The 22748-nt window shown below is 34.5% G+C and overlaps 1 protein-coding gene across 1 annotated transcript in view; it reads left to right on the forward strand.

The window, feature by feature from the left end:
- EEIG2 (EEIG family member 2) overlaps nucleotides 1-22748 on the forward strand; it is a 74191-nt gene that overhangs the window by 41544 nt on the left and 9899 nt on the right. Inside the window, exons 6-10 of the mRNA XM_074262854.1 lie at nucleotides 12762-12865; nucleotides 17937-18032; nucleotides 18173-18368; nucleotides 18499-18626; nucleotides 19468-19537. Coding sequence (XP_074118955.1) covers nucleotides 12762-12865; nucleotides 17937-18032; nucleotides 18173-18368; nucleotides 18499-18626; nucleotides 19468-19537 — 594 coding nt within the window. The remainder of the gene's footprint in view (nucleotides 1-12761; nucleotides 12866-17936; nucleotides 18033-18172; nucleotides 18369-18498; nucleotides 18627-19467; nucleotides 19538-22748) is intronic.

Consider the following 22748-nt stretch of genomic DNA (forward strand, 5'->3'; position numbering starts at 1 on the left):
TTTCCAGTACTTTGCAGTGTAAAGATTTATTCTCTTTGGCATATAAATGTTAGGTTTACTAGGTGAGAACCCAAGTTGTCTGGACAGTAACAAGGTGAGAATTCAGGTTGTCTGGACAATTACAAGGTGAGAACTCAGGTTGACTTGACAGTTCTCTGGCTCAGACCTTTGGCTTGGGCCTTTAAAGGGAGTTTACAACTTAGGAATTCTAAGAGGAGCAAGCTCATTGGTTGGAGTACTTCTTCCCAGAAGCCCTTGCATTATCCCACGCCCATTCTCTGGGAGGATAAAAGAGGACACCACTCCAGGAATAAGAAAAGTCTCTGCACTACATCAGGCTTGACGGGGCTCTCTGCAGGAAGGGAAGTCACTTCTCTGGACAAGAGTTAAGGGCAACTGCCTGGAGACAACGGTTCTCTACAGGAAGAAGAATCTGTCCGAGAGATTTGAGTTGACACAGCAGATCTCTTCCCAGAGAGCATTCGGCAGCGTCTGGAGACAACAGCACGCTACATATAAAAGAACAGTTAGATCTTTCTAAGCACTGTACTTGTAACACGGAAAATTTTGGATTCAGATTTTTCCTCTGATGCCTGTCAACCACAGGTATGGCTCAGAACAAATCATTTAACTTGTGGAAGGCTTTGCTGAATGCTTTTGAGGGCTGCTCATGCACTTTTGCTGTCTGTCTGTCACCCAGCTGATATTTGTGGCTCCAAGAAGCTGTAGCATGAGCAGCAACCACACTGGGTAAAACCATCTCAGAAGGAAAGCTAACTAAACCACCTTGAGGGTAACCAATGGGCCTCAAACCCATTGGTGAATTGGGGGGGGCTATCTACCCCAAACATATGAAATCTTCCCCAGCAGAATGAGTGGGTGAGAGCAATTTGTTCCACTGACCATGAAGGCAACTGCAGCCGGGCCCATGGATCCCCTTAGAGCTTGGTCTGACATCGAAGAAGGCAAGGTCATCCACTGCACTCTGGGCCATCCCTAGTCTTTGACTTTTGTCTTGCTACTTTAACTGTGGAAGAGAGACTTTGTGCACCTTTGCCTCAAGTAAATCCAATTTCTATGTAAGTCAAACTATCACTTGTGATGTCATTTTCTTCTTCAAAAACAAAGGATGAACTAAAACTTACTTCATAGTGTTATTGTAAAAATCAAATGAAACAATGTATCAAGTCATTGTCCAAATGTCACCTATTGAAATTGTCCTACACCTTTAATCTTAACCTTGCTCCCTACATACTTTTTTAAAACCCTTCTTCATTGTTCTAAGCATCTGTCACAGCTTTTGTCTGCTCTTAGGCTTTTGAATTGCTCTTATTTTTATATCACCCAACTTTTATTTATTTATTTTTAATGCACATTGCTTTATGAATCATGTTGGGAAAGAAAAATCAGTACAAAAGGGGAAAACCATGGGACAGAAAAAAACAAACAGAAAAAAGAAGTAAACAATGTTGATTTACATTCAGTCTCCATAATTCTTTTTCTGGATGCAGATAGCATTTTCTATCCAGAGTCTATTGCCTTGGAATCACCCAACTTTTATATGTTTTTACTTCACTGCTCTTGCTTTCATCTTCAGTGTGTGCCTTTTTAAAAAAACAAATTTGTCAGTGAAATTCCTTTGCAGCCCCCAGTTCCTTTTTATTGTCCAGAATCCACATGACCAAAGTAATACTTTCCCTCATTACAGCCACTTTTCAAATGATGAAACTATTATCAAGGCAAGTCAAGAATTAATCATCTCTTCTGTTTTTATCAGAGAGAAAGAAAAAGGAGACTTTGAAGGAGGGAAAAGGAAAAGGTAAAGTAGTAGAGAGGACAGGAAAGTACACAGTAGAAGATTGGAAAATTCCAGATCATTAACATAGACTAATAATGAGTGATTATGTATGGATGTTATCTGTAAATGACATTTTGGAGTTTGCAAAACACTCTTTATCTCCTCTTTTTTGATTCACACAACAGTCCTAAGATGTAGATACCATAGGTATTATTGTTCCTACTTCATTGTTGTTTGTCCTTCCTTTTCAAAGTGACATTACAGATGATATTTTGATTCATGTGTGAATTGGATTTAAGTGAGAGTTGCACAAAGTTGGCAGGTTCAGAGTTGAGAAAGTTGAAAAAGGCTTAGAAAGGCTGCATGATTGGCAAGGATCAAACCCTCCTCACTCCAGGTCCATCATTCTGTCCACAATGGCATACTGCCTCTAAATTTATGCTTCTTTTTCAGCTTCATGACCCATTTCTGGAGCTCATTGTTCATTTCTTCATGGTCTTCATGTTTTTTATCACAATCTTATATCTGTTTCTCTTTTGATCCTTACCCACATATTTTCCATCTTGTTTCTGCCCTCTCATTTGTATCATTCTTATAGGAGCATATCTTCTTGATATTCTAATGTTTTGAATATCCTTTTCAAAACCATTTGGAAGTAGCATTTCATTGAAACTAGGGATTTCTGATGTAAGATATTATTTTTGATAAAACAAATGCTATAGTTGAAATTAACTTTGCCTAAAATTAAGCAAGAAAAGGCTGACTCACCTAAGCTTGTAAATGTCTTTATTATTATCATCGGATTTTTACAATTCTTTATTCTAAAAGTCATGTTGTTTAAAAAAAAAAACAACTGCTCAGAAGTTCCGCAAGTTGAGTGCTTAATAATATCATTATATTCTTGACTCTATTTTAGTAAGATGGCTTAATATTTTGATATCTTGAGAATGTAGTAAATTAAAGAAAGTTGTTTCTCTAAAATTCTTGTCTTAATTTCTGAAGTCTCCATTTAAGTTTTACTGTAACTCTTTACTGTGGTGTGGACCTGACCTTGGGTCCCTAAAGTTTAGGAGGATGTAAAGCAAACTCTTCCAGGAATTAACAAGATGGTGAGATTTTGAATAAAGACTGGGATTTAATCATCTGAGGACCAGCCTACCTACTGTCAATGAGTGTGAAGAGGTCCATAGCTAGTTGACTCTTGGAACTTTTTTTTTTTTTCATTAATTCTACCTGTTAGGGATTACAGTTTAAATTGGTACACTGTATTGAATTAAATTTTTGTATTGTATTAAAATTTTCTGAATATTTAAGCACAATGTGTTTCATCTAAAATGATGTTTTCTTTATTAAAAACATTAACAGCTCACTTTAGGCCAAATTCACAAAGTCTCAGATTTTCTTAGCCACTTTAGAGAGGTAATGATGCAGGTTTCCAATTTTTAACAAATAGTTTTGTGAAATCTGTGGCATGATTTTCTAGAAGTTCTTAAAAGCCATGGAGCATTTTATATATTCAGATAGATCAGGCCAAAGTTAAGCACAAGTAGATCCAATAATTATTGTGCTTTATTTTTTTCAGTTAGTAATGAAAACATATTGAGTGTTATTCAGTTATTTAAATTTAAACATTAATTTGTTCTTGGAGATTAATACCCCATGCAGGTATGGGATTTCCTGGCCTTATGGATTTTTTATTTAGTTAAGCATTAAATTCATTTAGTGCCTCTTCAAATCAGTAAAAGGTGAGCATATGGATTTTTTTTAATTCATTGGAAATATTTTTCAAGGGAAGAGGAGTCAAAGCTGTTTAGTTCACCTATGACTTTTTGGCTCTTTGAGGCTTAAACAGAAACCACTGCAATCTAACTTGTAAAAATAAAAGAAGTACTAAAAAGGATGGATGCTTAAGTTATATATTCACTGTAGAGTTAATAAAAACATTTGTATCTTAAGAGTTAGTATTGCAGAAAAGCTATATCCTATCCAAATAGTTTCTGCAACTTCATCAATTTCTCTTTCCTCCCAAATAAGCTTTTTCAGATTCTTGACAAAATCCATTTCATAGATTTTCTACATCACACTTTTTAAAGACCAAGTACTTTCAGCCCTAGAATTCAGAATTAACTGAGACATGCCTATACAACTTTCATTAAGCTTAGAGTTCATTTATTTATTTTTGAGAAGGCAGTCGAGGTTAAGTGACTTGCCTAGGTTCACACAGCTAGGAAATGTTAAGTGTGTGGGGTAGGGATTTGAACTCAGATCCTTCTGACTTTAGACCAGTGTTCTGTTCACTGTGATATCTAGCTGCACTTTAATTAAATTAATTTAATTTGGATAGTCCTGTGATCCTCTCAGTGGAGAGTACTACTTCATTGCCGTGCAGATCTTATTCTGTCCTGAGTAACTTGTCCTCCTTTAAACTTTTCATGTTGATTGACCTGATGTGTTAAAAATTTTCCTCTGTCTCTTGACATTCTATGGCTACCAGTGGACATGGATGTCCTTCAATTACTTTTCATTGCATGTCCAAACAGGTTTTTTTTTTCCCAGTTATATGTCTTTATAATGACATTCTTTATTCTGGTTAGCTACTAAACTTGTATATTTTAGTTACTCAGTATTAAGAACAGAGATTTTTAAGATCAGATTTTTTTCATTATAAATTCTCTTTTATTTTACTGCAGAATCGTTCTATGAATGAGTGGCTAAAATTATACCTGATAAATTTTATTATTCTACTGAGTATAAATTGCCATCACTCTTTATTCACATTACCACTTAAAAAATAGTATGTGTTATGACTTGAATAGTAGGTTGTGTTTTATTCTTACAATTCCATGTTATCAAGTGCCCCATTATTATTTCATTACCAAAAATAATGTAGTGGATTTTCTCTTTGCTTATGTTTACAAGTGCTAAAAAGTTAAGAACAAAAGAAGGAATATAATTTAAAATAAGCAATTTAGGAAAGATGTCACAGGATATATATTAAGTAGTGATTCAGTCATACAAATTAGGGACCAAAGACTGAATACAATTTTGTTTTAAATTAGTAGAATCTTTCCTCATCACATTGCTGTATTTTTCCTATTTAGTTTCTTTATGGGCTATTATTCTTTTTTATTTGAGTAATGTTATTAGTGATGAGTTCTGTAGAGTACAAGAGCCTGAAAATTTTCTCAAAGGACTTATAATCAGTCAGGTTTAAAAATGGGACTAGATCCCAAATTTCTATCTCTCAGCTCTGACATTGTCCATAAGATCATACTGCCTTGTTGAAAAAAAATTTTTTCTATGTTGAGAAAATAAGTATAGCAGTATTTTTTAAATAATGAGTACAATCGTTTAATGATTGTCATTTATCACTATGAAGGTCTGAAAGGTAATACAATCCAATTTTCCATACATTAGAAAATAAAAACATTTTTTCTGTTCTCTGCTTGATGCCTAGGAAAACAAAATAAAAGAATTATTAATATGTCTCTCAAGGATACCATGAATCATTGTATGTGCATGCAGTGGTTGATCAAGGATGCAGACTTCTGCAATGGAAAATAATTCGTTTGAATAATCTTTAGAAGTTCATGACCTCCAGAGCAGTCAGGCAGTTGAACTGTGTTTTGGAAACTCATGGGTTTACTTTTTGAGTCATAAGATTTATTGGCATGTCATTTATATGGATAACTGAACAATTCCAGAGGTTTTCTAAGTATGAGTCAGAGCTTATTACATTCTCTTCCCCTCTCCTTTACCTCTATCTCTAAATGCAGGAATTCATTCAAATCAATCCTCACTCCCCCCTTCCCCAGTTCTAACACAAATTTCCATGACTGCTTGAATCTAGTGTCTGGTTCTTTCAATGGTAGAAACCATTTCTGTCTGCCTTTTGGGATGGTCACAACCAAGATTTGAACTCAAGGCTCATTTGTCTCCAAATCCTGTACTCTTTCTGGCAGACCACTAGACCATCCTGCCTTAGGATATTTCCTTTACAGCATTCTTCATTCCTGCATAGGATATATGTAAGATCATAAAATCCTAGCTTTAAAGCTGGAAAGCACCTTGAAGATCATCTAATCCAATCTACTTTTACAAAAGAAAAAACTGAGACTCAGAGCAAAATGATTTGTCATATTGATGTCAGGTCTCAGAGCTGGACTTTGAAGTCCAGCCCTATGCCTCTAATCCAGCAAACCATGCTTTATCTTCCCATACACTGCTATCAAACCTTCATGGGTGTGTTCTATTGATCTAAGGTAGAGCCACCAGAATTCTTATGCAGAGAATGTCTTGAACTATTCCTCCCAGGAGACTGATCTGGCCTACTCACAGCATTGTCTTTTGAGCCTCCTGAGGCAGAAATGTATAATCTGGATCAGAGAGATAGGACCTGAAACTACCCCTTTTCTTGCTGGCCTAGGGAGAGTCCCTCCAGTTTGGTTGGTAGCTAATTCTTCTTAGGTGTATGAATCTTCTTACCCTGTATGAATATGTCTCTTATTGCCAGATCAAATCAATAAACTTTGGTCTTTTGATCTCCATAGATTTCAGTTCCCTCATCTATAAAGTGAAAGAGTTGGTCTAAAAGCTATGATCCTTGGATGCTACTATACTAGGCCTTAAATGGCACTATAAGTGGCCGTAGTACTTTATCCATGATTGTATCATTCTTTTCAACAGTTTCCATATGTACAGAGTCAGAGTACCATAAAGTGTCCTTTGTTACTTGAATAACTTCATTAAGGACATGGTTAGAGATGGAAGAAATTGTCCTTGTAACTACAGGGAGCTCTCATAGCAATGGCCTTTATATGACCATTCAAGTGTACAACATCCTTACCTCCTGATCCTTTACTTTGTAAGTTCCAGGAATCCCATTTCCTCTTGTTCAAAAGTGTACTTATCTGAATAGGTAATTCTGGTGCAGGTAAAGGTGCTGGCCAGAGTCCCATGAGGTCACAATATAATCAAGGTAAACTATTATCTCATTCAGCAAGTTTTAAAAGATTTGAATTCATATCATGCTAGAAAACTGACTCAGTGTTCTTAGACATTCCTAATGGCATATCTTTCTATAACCCTCATTCTAAGTTGACCCTTGTTGAGACTACTCATTTTTCCTTACCAAGAATGCCAGACTCAAACATAAACACTTTCAAGAAGATATTGCCTATGTATTCTACCACTTTATCTGTTACCCCAGATATGTCATGGATCTTTGTTCTGTTCCATTAGAATTTTTCAACAGTGGGCAAAAAGAATATTAGTTGCTAAATCCCACTGACCAAACACACAAATGTTCTTGAAAATGAGAAAGAAGTATTTAATGAAGGACTGGAGGACATGGACAATTGGATTGTTTGTAGCTCAGTAACAAATATACAAGCTCACCAAAACTTTTGTAAAATGACAATCCTTACCAGATAAAAGAAAAAACAAATATTCCTGAAAGGAGAATAGAAATTATTTATTAAACATTTCTTGGCACAAACCCAAGCAAGGCCTCCTGTGCAGTGACCAAGATAGTGCAGAAGATCTCTTGTGTGTTTTTTTTGCCCAACAGGAGGAGCAGGAAAAGACCAGCACTCTAAAAAGATTATCCCCTTTTAAGGAAAAAAATAAAGTCACTTTTATTTAATCTTTAAATATTTTATTTTCCCAGTTACATGTAAAAACAATTTAACATTCTTTTTTTCAAATTTTGAATTCCAAATTCTCTTCCTCTTTTCCTTCCTCCTTAATTGAAAAAGGCAAGCAGATTGATAAGTTATACACATGTAATCATGTAAAAACACATGTAAGTTATGTTGTAAAAGAAAACATTTTTTAAAAAAGAAGAAAAATAAAGTACAGGAAAAGTGTCTGATCTACATGTAGATTACGCTAGTTTGAAAAGACTGTCCTGAAGCTGAATCTACTACTTCAATCGGAGGAAAAATGATAATTTAGAGATAAAGGGCAAAGGATGATGATCTCCTAAAATAATGGCATTGCTGTTATTATCACACTCTTACATCTCTAGCTATTTTTCTTTTTCTTCTCAAATGATAGATACATAAATGTGGATATAGATACAGTTTTCAAGTATTTTTTTCCTCAGACAAGGACACTGGTAACCAGTTAGTCATAGAGTCCCTAAAATATTGGAGACAATCATTCCCCTCTGTGGCACCATAAACACTTTGCAACTTCTGCTACTAATGTGACAGTGTGACTGTCTCTAGTTCTAAAGAAGTAGCCCCTTAACCTTTTCCTGTAATTCTTCCAGTCATTTGTTTGGTAGGATAGAAATTTATCTCTAAATTGTAAAAATTGATGGATTGTGCCAAGCTAGGTAGGTACCTGATTCCCCCAAAACAATTGAAAAAGTTTTTGTGCTAAGATTTGGTATTCCTCATGTTCACCCAACTTGAGATCATGAGGATTGAATTTATTGAGTTATACCAGTTGTAAGGGATAACTGTATGGATGGTCCCTGCTTTTCTACAGGTTCAACTAGGGCTGTGGTCTAGGCCAGTTTTATGTATAAAAAACTGGTAAAGACTCACATGCCCACCAAAGCCTGAACTTGGGGATAAATGGACTCTTGTTATTCCCAGGTTGAAGAATAGGAACACCTATTGTTCTGGGTTGTCAGAATAAAGGGAGAATGAAGGTTAGCTTCTTATATTGAGCCTCTTGCTATGAAACACATATGTTTTCCTATCTCTGCAGACCTTTAACTGGGGTACAAAAGAAACAAGACTGCCTCTTTGATGCTCTAGATCCTATTTTTTGTTAGATTCCATTTGGGTCTTGCTTAATATCTAAACAATAATATCTATGCCCTTAAACTTCAGGGGTCTTTCTGGATTGAGAAAGTGGGCTATTGGTTCCAGAAATTCTTGATTGGTTCATAGATTTCTTTTGCCCTTAGGAATTCCATATCAGGAACACCAGAATAGTTTTCTTATCCTTGAACAAGGAAGCAGAGTATTCTTCTTTCATATCCCCTTTCAACCCCACAAGCCCACTGTTTGATAAATAGTGATATTTAATTTATCTATGTACTTTCTAAACAGAGCATTAGTCCAGGTCAATTTGAAAATGACTGTCATTTTGCCAAGTAATTAGCAGCCATTTGCTATGTTCCAATCATAAAAAATTTTAACAAGACATTTAAGACACATTCTTTGCTCTTAAGGAGGTCAGAGTACAATTGGAGAGATAAGAACATGGGGACAAATGAAAATACATCCCAAAGCAGAAAGCAATATATAAATGCCAAGTGAATGATACAAGCAGTAAGGGATCTAATTCAGAGAAGAAGGAAACTTACTTCCAGATGATGGAATGAGAGAAGCATTTATAGAGAAACTGGAACTTTAAAATGGACAAGATTTAAATAGAAAGGAGAGAGATAGCCTTTTGAGGGGGAATCCCCATGCATAGAGGCAGAAAAACAGGTATCATTGAAAGACAGTAATTATAAGCCAGCATAACTGGAATGGAGATTGTGTGTAGGAATTAGTGGGAGATTACATTGGCAAGGTAAGATGGATCCAGAAATTTAGAAACCTAAGAAATTTAGATTTTTTTTTTTTGGCAAATGATAGGGGAGCCATAAGTTTTAGCTATAAGTTAAAGCTCAGAAGAATATCATAATAAAAGTATTTCACATTACAGTTGGAAATGTGTAAGTCAGGAGAGAGATCAGAACTAAAGATATTAACTTGAAATTCACCCCCAAAGACATTAATACTTGAAAGAATAGGTAGAAAGAAAAATGGGGGACAATAGAAGGATGATGAGCCAATAAGGAAAACAGAAAAATATTGAGAGACAACAAATAACAATAATAATAGCATACAATTACATAGTATTTTAAGATTTTTTTTTTTGCTCACAACAACCCTAGAAGGGAAAAATATACTTTTCAGATAAAAAAATTGTGAGGTAGAGATTAAATAACTGGCCCATGATCAACTAGCTAGTAAATCTCAAAGCTGAGACTAAACTCAAGTTTCCTGACTCCACATCAACACTTTCTGTTATATCATGCTGATTTTCTAATAATGGGAGACATTGTATGAATATGTGGGTGTACATGAGTATATAGAAAATGTTCATATAAAAATAAAGTTATATCCATATGTAAAGTGACATTTTAATATTCACACACCTAGGACCTTAAGGAGTTCTTTATATAAATAATTAGTGTGATCTGCATAAATACTCTCAAAGTAAAATTTACCCATTTTATATATGAATATGATCATATTTAAATTAAGAGAAGCTAGTTAGTGATTGTCTTGTAAAATTTTTTTTAAAACGTTTTAGAAAGGAGAAATTAATCAATGGTATCTGCTATAGAGAGATCAAGAACAATAAAGATTGAGTCAAGATTACTAAATTTGATAACTAGGAGATTGCTGTCCTTAAAAGAATGCTGTTTCAGTACTGTGATAGAAATAGAAGAAAGATTGAAGGAATTTAGAAAAGAATTGCTAGAGTTAACTGAAGTAAATCACTTGTTTAGGAGAGAGAAGTAGAACAGTAGTTATAGGGGATTATTTTCAGTGAATGTTCATTGGAGAGTAAGAATCAGTGAATGAATGAAAATGCATTTTAAGTGCTTAATATGTGCGGAGCACTGTGCTAAGTGGACTACTAGGTGACGCAGTGGCTAGAGATCTGGACTTATATTCAGGAAGACCTGACTTCAAATGTGGTTCAGGCACAAGTTGTTGGATCCTTAACCCTGTTTGTCTGCATTTCATCATCTGTAAAATGGACTAGAGAAGGAAAATGGCAGATCACTTCAGTATCTTTGCCAAAAAAATCCAAATGGGGTCATGATGAATCAGACTAGACTGAAGCAACTGAATAGTAACATCAGGCTGAAACTTTTATATGCAAATACAAATGTGAAGATAATTTTTGCTCTAAAGCAGCTCACATCCTAATGAGGGAAAAACTATACAAATAGGGAAGTATTGACCTGGGGAATTAATTTTGGTTTTGAAAGTTGGTGAATGAAAAAGAGGGGGATAGATAAATATCCTTTGTAGGAACAAGGATAGAACAGCTTTTGTAATGGTTGCAGAAGTCTTGGAGGGTAGGAGTGAGGAAATAAAGTTAGCAGATGCAAATACTGTGGCATACTAGCCATGGTATAGTAGGAGAAAACACATGAGTTAGGAAGATAATTGAAGATTCTGTAAGGAGGGAGAAATTTTTATATTGTAAAATCAAAAGTCTGGAAGAGACAAGATTGAAATCACAGCCAATGACTATGTTATTCTTTTAAAAAGGAGTGATATTCTAAGACAAGAGGAGAGAGAGGGTGGTTTTAAAGCCACATATATTTAAAAATAAAAATGGGAATGTGAGGGAATTCATGTCTCACTAAGAGCTTCTCAGTAAAAAGGAAGCCAAAATATTTGTCAGTAAAAGTGAGAATTGACAGAGGATATGCAAGACACTTGGGAAATCTGCTGCAAAGTCAGCAAATGATTAATAAATACTAAGGCCATCTTATTTTCTGCAGATAAAATAACAGAATACGTCTATTCTTTCATTTAAAAAAAAACCCTCTATGGCCATCTCTTTGCAAAAAGATGATAAAGAACCAGTTGGTGCAGTAAAATTTATATTTAGAAGAGACTTTAGAGGCTATCTAGTCCAACCTGTATCTAAATAAAAATCCCTTCTTCACCAAGCAGCAGTGCAGTAAATTAGCTAGCATTTATTAAGCTCATAATTTGTACCACATTGTTCTAACCATTAGGGAAACAAAAAGCAAAAACAGTCTTTCATTCTAATGAGGAGCCAAAGTATTTGAATACAAAATACATAGCGTAGATAAGTAATCATGGAAGAATAGGCACTACCAACTAGGAAAACTGAGAACTGTGTCCCTTCAAAGCTGATATTTGAGCTGAGTCTTGAAGGGAGTCTGAGATTCTAAGATACAAAGGTGAGAAGGGAAAACATTCCAGGCTAGAAGATAGCAGAAAGCATAAACACATATATATCATCCTAGGTGAAAAACAGCAAGTAGATCATTGTAGCTGGACCCTAGATTCTATCTAAGGAAGCAATGTGTAAGAAGGCTAGGATGAGACCAGGTTTTGAAGCACTTTACATGCTTAAGAGGAGAGTTTTTTTACTTTCAGGGTTATAGAGAGCCACTGGAATTTAACAAGTAAGTAACACAGTAAGGGGGGGGGGGTTAACACAGTATGACCTAAAAACTACTTTGCCAGATGGGGAAGTGCATAGAGATTTGAGAAAAGGTGGCCAATTAGGAGCCTATGGCAACAGTCCAGGAAAGATGTGATAAGAATCTGAATTTAATTATTGTTTGTATAAGTAAATACATTTGGAGAATTGCTATAGAAATAAAAATAAAAATTGGGCAATTAATCAGGTATAAAGGGAGAATAAAAGTGATGAGTTGATGATGGCACCAATGTTGCAAAGCTGGATGATGTAAAGCTGATGGTGCTTTTGTCAGTATTAAAGAAGTTCAGAAGAGTGATAGATTAATGAGTACTATTTTAGACATATTAAATTTGTTATGCCTGTGGAATTTGGTGATGTCCCAAAGAAATAGAAAAGAAACTTTTATTTGTTATGAGGTTAAGTTCTATGGCGATTAAAATTACTGATACATATAAGATACAATTAGGGAAGAAAGTTTTGTGAGGGTTGATATTGTTATTGGGACTATGGTGGTTGGAGGAATATTTATTGTTAGTAGAAATCCTGAAAAGATTCTGCCTAGTGCTAGTTGTATAATAGGGTTGATTAGGCTAATAATCAAATAGTCAAATAATACCTAAAATTCTTATTATAGTATCAGAGAATATTAAACAGATAATAATAAATATCAGGGGGAAAACTGGGATTCAAAACCTAAAATAATATTCCAGGTTTACACATAAATACTAAGCCAACAAATATTTACTTACAGGCCTCCATCTACATCAATGTATATACCAGTTGCCGGTGAATCTGAATCTCTACATGAGGATCGGAAGGGTGGAGAGACTCTCAAAATCCACCTTGGCTTGTCAGGTATGGCATTCAGATTCTTCCTATAATTTTATTATTATTATTATTACACTATTTTACATTGCTGTTGCTTTTCTGAATTATTTAGATTTATCATTTATTTTGGTGTAATAATATTCTGTTGTATTAATAGGATCACAATTTGTTCAGCTATTCCCCAATTCATGAGTGCTCACTTTGTTTACAATTCCTTGATATTATAATAAGTGTTGCCACAAAATAGTTTTGCATATATGAAACCCTTCTCTGTATTTTTGGCATTCTTGTAGGCATAGACCTAAATAAAGAATCAAAAGTATGCCTGATTTCTTCCTATAAGACTTTAAAAAAAAATAGTTACTTAACAGCTTTAAATAGGTTAATAAAGTACAATAGAATTCTTACTACACAAAGCTCTGTAAGCCAAAATTATATTTTCTCCCAAATTTCCTGTGCTATAAACTCTTCAGCATTGATAAAAATATAAAAAAAGCTTGTCATTGAAAAAACTAGGTACACAAGAGTGAAGGTCTAGAATAAGCAGAGACGACAAATAATGAAAAAAGTGAAAGAAATCCTTTTTTAGAAAAGAGCACCAAAAAATTTGTTGAAAGTAAGAAGGAGGAATCTACTTGACTGAGAAGAAAAATAAACATAACCAGATACATAGGTAAAATTGATCTAAGTTAGAAGTAAAACAGTTAACTAAGGGAGAATCATAGTAGCAAATTCAGTGATAGCATTATTAGAGCTACTGCATACATTCAAAGAGATTGTCAACCTAAAAAAAATCAGGCCAACTAGGTGATTAGTAAATAAAGTGAGGCATTTATTCATGGTTGAGGAAATGTCATTAGGGACAACAAGAAGCCTTATTTAGACAAAAATACCCGGGGAGGAAGGGAAAAGGGAATTCCTACAGGGCATAGTTGTGGGAAACAACAGGAGAGTATAGCCTGGATATACAGAACAGTCAAGCTGCAGGAAGGGAGTGTTGAAGGTGTTGAGAGGTTATAAAAACAAGGTTGCAGAAATGTCCTTGCAATTATCTTTGAGAACGGGAGTAATTAAAAACTGCTAAAATGGGGGAGAGGAGGTTACTTCTTTAGAGCAGTTTTTAACTTGACAGAACAGAGTTCAATCAACAAGCACTTATTAGACAAAACCAAGATGGTGGAATATTACAGTTAGTTCTCTCATAACTCCTCCAAACAGATCTCGAAAATGTAGTAGACTGAGTTCTGATTGGGAAATGCAAGGATAAAAAAGCACATAAATCATTTTTCTAGGCCAGGTCTGCATAGGGAGAAAAGAGGTCATGGACAATGGGCACAGGGTCTAGTTAGGTCACACTGCATATAATCAAAGAAATTATCAACCTAAAAAAAAAAACTCAGACCAACTAAGTGATTAGTAAAAAAGTGAGGCATTTGTTCGAAGTTGAAGAAATGTCATTAGCAGATCATTCCATCAAGAGAGACTGTGCACTAGAGCAAGGAGAGGTACCAAATTTAATACTGAAATACCTAACCTTGTGCAGGGTCCAGGAATAGGTGACTACCAGCAATTCTGTTGCTCACTATCCAATTGTGGGTCACTTCCAGGATAGGTGGAGGAAGAGACTTGCACCTGAACGTGCTGATTCAGAGGCTTGAACTTGAGTCAATATGGCCAGTATAGGAATTTGATGAGGGGATTGTTAGTTTTATTTTTCCCTTCTTGTTTGTGTTCTCGTTCTCTCTCCCTGTCTCTGTCTCTGTCTCTGTCTCTCTTTCCCCTCCCCCCTTTCTCTTTCTTCCCTTTCTCCTCTTCTCTACCTTACCCCTTTTGGTAAGGCACGTGGGGCTAATCCTTGTGTCCAGGATCACACAGCTATTTAAGTGTTAAGTATCTAAGGCTGATGCTCTATCCACTGCACCATCTGACAGTAACAGAGGTTTTATTTTTCTTTTTCAAGGGCAAAGTGGAAGGGAAAATGAAGTGAGAAAGAGAGAAGATGGATAGTCTTTTAAAAAGAAAAAATCAAGGGGGCAGCTAGGTGGAACAGTAGATAGAGCACCAGTCCTGAAGACAGGAGGACCTGAGTTCAAATTTGGGCTCAGATACTTCCTAGCTGTGTGACCCTGGGCAAGTCACTTAACCTCAATTGCCTCAGCAGGCCCCCCCCAATCAAGCATTTATTAAGTTCTTACCATTTCCCCAACCCTGAGGCCTATATATGCAAAAAAAAATTATAACCTACTTTGTTACAGCAAAAAAAAATTATGAAATAAATGTTATAGAGTATTATATCAAAAGAAATGATCAGAGATAAATTCAGAAAAACCTGTGAAGCTTTAAGTGAACTAATGTAGGGTGAAATGATCAGAACCAGGAAAACAACTTTGAAAGACTTAAGAATTTTGTTAAATGCATGATTAATAGTAATTCTAGAACACTGATTATGAGTTGTGCCTCCCATCTCTTGACAGAAAGCCAAAGTACTATTGTGCCCAATGAGACTTTAATTTTCAGATTCAGACAATGTATTAATTTATTTTCTTGACCATACTTACTTGTTACAAGGAAAGACTCCTTTGTTTTGTTTAATTTTTTGTTTATTTGTTTTTGGTGGGATTAGGGGAGAAGAATGAGAAAGAATAATAATGATGTCTGAAGAAAAGAGTTTCAATTAAAAAATATTTTAGATGCATAGAAGGGAGCGGAAGAAAACTCAGACAAATAAGGCAGTGTAGATACTGTCATGTTAAATTTAATATCTACTGACAGGAAAAGATAATGACAAATGTTAGATAAATGGGACACTAAAGCATTGTTGGTGTAGTTGTGAAATTATCCAGTCATTCTGGAGAGCAATTTGGAACTATGCCTAAAGGTGTATAAAACTGTGCCTTTGACTCAGCAGTGCTATTACTGGGTTTTGTATCCCAAAAAAATCATAAAGGAGGGAAAAGGACTTAGATGTGCAAAAATGTTTGTAGCAGCTCTTTCTGTGGTAATAAAAAAACTGGAAAACACGTTGTGATATGGAATATTATTGTTGTATAAAAATTATGAATAAGCTGATTTTAGAAAGGCCTGGATTTACATGAACTGATACTGAGCAAAACAAGCAGAATCAGGAATAACTTGTATGCAATAAGTATACAATGTGGAATGCTCAACTATGAAAGACTTAGTTCTCCTCAGTGGTTCAGTGATCCAAAGCAGTCTCAATAGACTTTGGACAGAAAATGCCATCTGCATCCAGAAAAAGAACTAAGGGGATTGAATGGAAATTAATACTTGCTATGTGCACTTCTTTTTTCTTTTTTCAATGCTATGTATACTTTGGTTTTTTGGGTTTTTTTTTAAATCTCTCCTATGGTTTTTCCCTTTTGCTCTGATTTTTCTCTCCCAACATTATTCATAAAACAATGTGTATGTGTATTAAAAATAAATAAATTTATTAGAAAAAAATTTAATATCTACTTTTAAAAAACAAACTAAGGTATATTCATGGTTTCATGTGCAATCTTCTTTTTTTGTTCTTTGTATATGGAAATGTTTAAATTTGCTAAATGTCCTGGTCTGGCTCTTCATATGCAAAAAGCTACTCTTTTGCCTCCATTGACATTCCACATGATTAAATTCTGTAGTTTTTCTTTATCCTACAACATGCCCCTGAAATTTCTCCCAATCTGCTATCAAGTACTGCTCTTTCATCATGACTCCATTCATTTATACAAAGTCTTAATGACAGCCAGAATCTGCACCAAAAGTTAGAGACTAATTGGGATAAATGGCTTAAGAGATTGCAGAAAATTTCCCTTGTGACTCCTTATTCCATTAGTAGAAGCAAAGTATAAAAGGAACTGAAAAATAGATGAGGTGGAAAGATTCTTATTTTAATAAAAACTGGCATTTTTATAGTGTTTTAGAGTTTGCAGAGCCCTTTATATTTAAACCAAATTTTCAAGTATTCATATATATATATATATGTATACACACACACACATACAAATATGTATGTGACATTACATGTAACTTGGCTAGATGAGACTAGTACTAGTCTTACTCCCTTTTTATTATTTTTGATCAGAGTTACCAAACCAGGTCAGGGGAATTCTCTAGATAATAATTTACTTATATTTTCACAAAATCTTTGATAGTCTAATGCTGTTCTTGTGGGAAAAGATTGAGAGATAACTGTGGGCAATTAGATGGATTCAGGAACAATAGATTATCTAGACTCAAATGTTCCCTGTCAACTAGGAAGGAGACTCCAGTAGAGTCTATTTGGCTGTTGATTATTTTTTATCATTAATTTGTATAAACATACAAATGGTATCCTTACCAAATTTGAAGATGACACAAAGTAGAAAAGATAACTAGCACACGATTAAAAAAGGATTCTAACTTAGGCCAAAAAACCTGTCCTGAATCAATAAAAATTAAAAGGGAAAATTTTAAATTATTTCTTAATTCTAGAAATAAACCCCACAAGTGTGAGAACAATTGAAAAGCAGAAGTTCAGGGGAAAAACACATAGTGGTCTTTAGTATTCCAAAATCAGTTTTGCGATATGGCAGCCGAAAAAGTTAATATAGTTTTGGATGGCATTAAGAACAGCTGAACTTTGAGAAATAAAGAAGTGATGGCCCCCCTGTCCTCTGCCCTAATCAGACAATACTTAAGAGTATTGTGCACAGTATATTTTAGAGTAGACACCATAAACTGGAGAGCAGATCAAAAAAGGCATCAAGAATGATAAAGGACCTTGTGTTTGTGTCACATAAGAATTGATTAAAGGAACTGAGGATATTTACCCTAAAGAAGGTAACATTTGGTGGTTAGGGGAAGGGATGGCTATTTGTTTGTTTGAAAGACTGTCATATGGAAGAATATTAGATTAGTTCGTCTCTGGAGGCCTTTGACTAAAGCCTGAATGCCCCTCTAGTGATTTTGTAAAAGAGAAGCTTTTTTGTGTAAAGGTCTGAGTTTGACTAGATGGTCCCTTCCAGTACCAAAAATGATACCATGAGACAAGATGATATCATCATTTGACATATATACTTTGTGCCAATAATATTAATAACATCATAATATATTACAGATCTGTCAGCAAAGAGTGCCTCGGTTCCAGACGAACTTGGTGCCTGTGGACATTCTAGAACATCAAGCTATGCAAGCCAGCAATCAAAAGTGTCAGGTAGAAGTTAATAATGAAGTTGAATTCTTTAAGTTCTTACTGCTACAAAGTGATTTAAACTTTAATATCATATAGAATATTGCTTTATAGATTATTCTTGATAATATAGCATTGTAACCAGTTTAATTTTCAATTGATAGGTTATAGTACATGTCACTCCAGGTCATCCAGTTTTTCTGACCTTTGTCACAAGAGAAATGCTTCAGTGGGAAGTACATCAACAGGAATTGAAAGTATCCTAGAGCCATGTGATGACACTGAACAGAAAGTAGTTGATCTTAATCTTGAAACACCCATTAAACAAGAGGGCGATGGATCATCAGAAAAACTCAACAGGTATGTTTTTTGATCTGTCATTAGAATGCTATATTTTGATATCCTGGAAAAGAAAAAGGAGGGGTGTAATTTTAATATTTTAAAAACTCAAAAATATAAATTTTAACAAAATGATACTTAATTTTCATAGGCACCCTGTGAAGCAAGATTCTGTGGAATCTCAACTAAAACGTGTTGATGCTACCAGAGTGGATGCAGATGATATTGTTGAAAAAATATTGCAAAGTCAAGATTTCAGCCTAGACTCCAGTGCAGAAGGTGTGCATAGAATTAAACAACTGATAATATTGGGAAATCAGGAGTTAGTAGAGGAGATTCATTGATATATACAGGTTGCAGCATTTAATCTTAAGAGAAAAAAATAAATATCTGTTTTAATCTCAAAACTACTTCTCTTCTTTCTGAATATGAATTTTGAACTTGATGAGTAGACTTTAGTTAAAAGCAAAGATATATTTGTAACATATTTTTGTGTTGGTGGTGGTGGTGGGTCTTTTTGAACCAAAAGACAAATGGATTTATAAATAGAGTAGTTTTCTCATTAAGAATTATTTTGAATTTCTGAGACAGCTTTCTTTTTTATTATTCTGTTGAGACCATACATCAAATAGCAAGGCACGGTGGTAGCTGGAAGTCTCAGAAATGAGAAAATGTTCTATTTAAACAGAAATCAACAATAGGCTCCTTATTTCCCAGAATTCTCTGCATTTATAGCTGAGGATGAATATATAATTAATTAAAGTATGTGAATTAAATAAAAAATAAATATATATAATGTATAATAATATATAATTTAAAGTTTTATTGTGCCTGAGAAAACAAATATCATTTGAAATTGACTGAGATTTCATTATTTAAGTGACTGTAGAGACAAAAAAATAAACTTATTAGTGGAGATTATTAGAAATTGATTTTTCTAGTACTGAGTTAACAAAAACTTTAGGTAAGTTGAAGAGAGAGATGATAGAATGTTTAACTTTAAAATATAACTTGAAATTTTAAGATAAATTTCTAAAATTGGGAAAACTAAGTTTAGAATGAAATTTATCAGTAGTTGTTACACTTTTTGAAAATAACATAGTTTTTATTTTCATTTTAGAAGAAGGATTGAGGCTATTTGTGGGTCCTGGAGGGAGTACATCTTTTGGCAGTCACCACCTTCCAAACAGGTTTGTATTTTAAATGGCTTCTTAAAGAAATTGAGACTAACTTGAATGTTGGGTAGTATTAAAAAGAGCATTTAGCTTGAAAATAAAAGAGCCCTGGTTCTTAGCACTGTCCCTTACTGGCTAGGTAACCTGGGAAAAGTCATTTTCCTTCCTTAGATTTCAGTTTCTTCATCTGAAAATGAGAATTGTTATTTATATAACGTGCCTCATAGAATTGTTGTAAATATCAAAGAAAAGTTTGTGATACTTATGGGCTACTAGGTGTCTGAGGCAAAACTTGGACCCAGATCTTCCTTGGCTTTGAGGCTGGCTTTCTTATTTATTGATTGCTACTGGACCTAGATGGCTCTGGAGGGGAAAGTGAGGCAGGCCCTCCCTCACTTCAGCCCAATTCATTCCCATGTCATGGCATCTCCTCCCCAGCATCATGGTCTTCTTCGAAAAAGAACAAAAAACATTATGCCACAGGCTAGTAGAGTTAAAGACCTTTATTACAAACGTACACTTACTTTCTCTTAAGCAAATATAGAGTTAACTAGTTAGGAGAAGTATGGTGCCATAAGAGTAGTGCTAGATTTAGAGTCAAGAAAGACTTGGGTTCAAATATTGATTTTTCTTTTTACTAACTATGTGATCTTGGATAAGTCATTTAACCCTTACTGAAACCATTTTCCTAATCTTTTAAATAAAGAGAATGGAATATTTAAAAAAAAACTACAGCAAAAAGGTTGCAAATGTTCAAGCAAGCCCAGATTAGGGAATGCAAACATTTCTTTAATCTTAGAGCTAGGAGGAGCTCTAAAAATCATTTGACCCAACCCCTATGGGACATATGAATTCATTCGTTCTACAACACCCATCACAAGTGATCATTCACCCTGCATTCAAAGAGCTGTAATGAAAAAGCTCCTCTTTTCCCAAAGCAGTCCATTATACTCTTGGACAGCTCTAATTCATCCTAGAGCCAAATTTTACCTTGTAACATCTAACCATTAATCCTTCTAAAAAGTAATCTTCCAGTAGTTGAAGAATACTATCATATCCCCTGAAATCCTTTTTTCTAGGCTAAATATCCTCACTCCCAGTCTTCATAGTTTTGAGTTGTCTTAAATCACTCTGAGCAACACAGCTAACTGCTTTGGTGCTGAGGACAAGCAATACAAAGCAATACCTCAAGGAACTCAAATTGTTATGGAGAAAAAGAGATCCCAAATCAATGGCACTTTCATGTGAGGAAAGTGACTGCTCCCCTATCCCAGGAGATACCATCCAGAGCCCAGGGTGAACTCTGTTGAGAAAGATCCCTAGATTCTGCCAAACTACTCCTTTGATGGCTAACACCCATGTTGGATTTTCTCTGTTATGTAGCTATGTAAAGGTTGGAGGACAGAAAAAAAAAAAAACAAACTCAAAGTGTTTATCATAGAATCATAGATTTAGAAAGATGGAAGAACCTATAGGTTATCTAGACCTCATTTTATACTTGAGACCAAAGCCTAGACAGTGACTATCCCAATAACCACCATCTGGTAGCTTAGTTTTGATGCTGTCAAAATGTAAATATAACAAATTTTTAAATTACATGATCTTTTAATAGCATTTAAATTTTTTTTGCATCCTCTAGTGCATAGTGGGAAAAGCATGGATTAACTTCCCCTGGTTACTTATAGATACATTGCAAATTGTAAATGACCTCCTAACTATCCAATAGCTCCCAAACTATTCAACAGAGGTGTTAAACAAACATAAGACCACATTATGGCCCAAGTGCAAGCCAAACTAGATTAAAATGTAATTGGGAAAAATTTAACAACATAAAAAATATGACTTATTTATTTATTTTATTGGTTTTCTAGGTGACATGGGGGGATAAATAAGTGTTGCAGTGGACACAGTGTTAAGCTGTATTCACACTAACTGACTTAACCCACTTAACCCTTTTTGACTTAGTTTCCTCATCTGTAAAATGATCTGGAGAAAGAAATAGTAAATCATTCCAGTATCTTTGCTAAGAAAACTCTAGATGGAATCACAAAGAATTGGACATGCCTGAAATGACAAAATAAAAATAATATGGCCCACATGAATCCTTCTATACAGTTTAATGGCTTTTGTTTCTATATTAATTCAACACCTCTGATATATAATTTTCCAGAAGTGATATCACCAAAAGAAAATACAATGAATTGTCAGCAGCCTTCTCCTGGACATATTGTTTTTCATGCAAGCTAAGATTACAGAAATTTGGGAAGAATTACTATCATTTCATATTGAATTTGTTATTTACTTCTGCCCCTAATATTTTGAGTTTTTGGTGGTGTTCTTTTTAAATATGAAGCTCACCACACATTTTAGAATATAAACTCATATAGGAGAATGGTGAAAGATTTTGAATAATGTTGAGTCAAAACAGAGAATTGCTGGAGAAGACAATAAATAAATAGAAAGCTTGATAATAAAGAAAATAAACAGATTTTCTCAAAATAACTAAAGGCTAAACCTAGAAATGTAACAGAAAACACAAGAAAAGGAGGGGGAAAAATCTTAAAAATTTCTTTCATCCAAAAGAAATGACTGAGAGACTATTAACATCTACCAACTTTTTCACTGCCTATTTTGCCAGTGAAAATCATGTATGTATATAAACACATGCACATACACAGCATTGTTGATGAAGGGAACAAGCAGACTTTTACAAGAGCCATTCCATAATAGACTGCATCTTCATAATTACACAAATGATCAAAAAATTTAAAGAATCCAAGTGACATTATTTTCCTCTATTTCTTCCATTATTCCAATCTCTGATGAAAAAATGGCCACACTCCTCACCAAGGCCAACTTCTACATATTTCTTTAATCCCATCATTTTGTATCATTGCCAGCAGATTATCCACACACACCATCTCTTTCTACCTAATTTTGGTTCTCTCTCTAGGATCCTTCCCTGTTGTCTACAAAGACTCCCAAGTATCCTCTGTTCTTCACTATCATCAGCGGATCTTATCCCACTAGCTATTATTCTATCCTTGCTTTCTATCTTATGTTTCTTTCCTTTGAATCATCCTTCCTCCCTTTATCAGCCAAACTCTGAAAAAACATCTATATTTGTTGCCTCAATTTTCTTTCCTTTTACTCTCTTCTAAATTTTCTGGAATATGATTTCCAGTCTTATTATTTAGCTGAAATTACTGTCTCCAAAGTAATTGGA

The sequence above is a fragment of the Sminthopsis crassicaudata genome, chromosome 4 (assembly GCF_048593235.1).
Source record: "Sminthopsis crassicaudata isolate SCR6 chromosome 4, ASM4859323v1, whole genome shotgun sequence".
In the NCBI taxonomy this organism is placed as follows: Eukaryota; Metazoa; Chordata; class Mammalia; order Dasyuromorphia; family Dasyuridae; genus Sminthopsis; species Sminthopsis crassicaudata.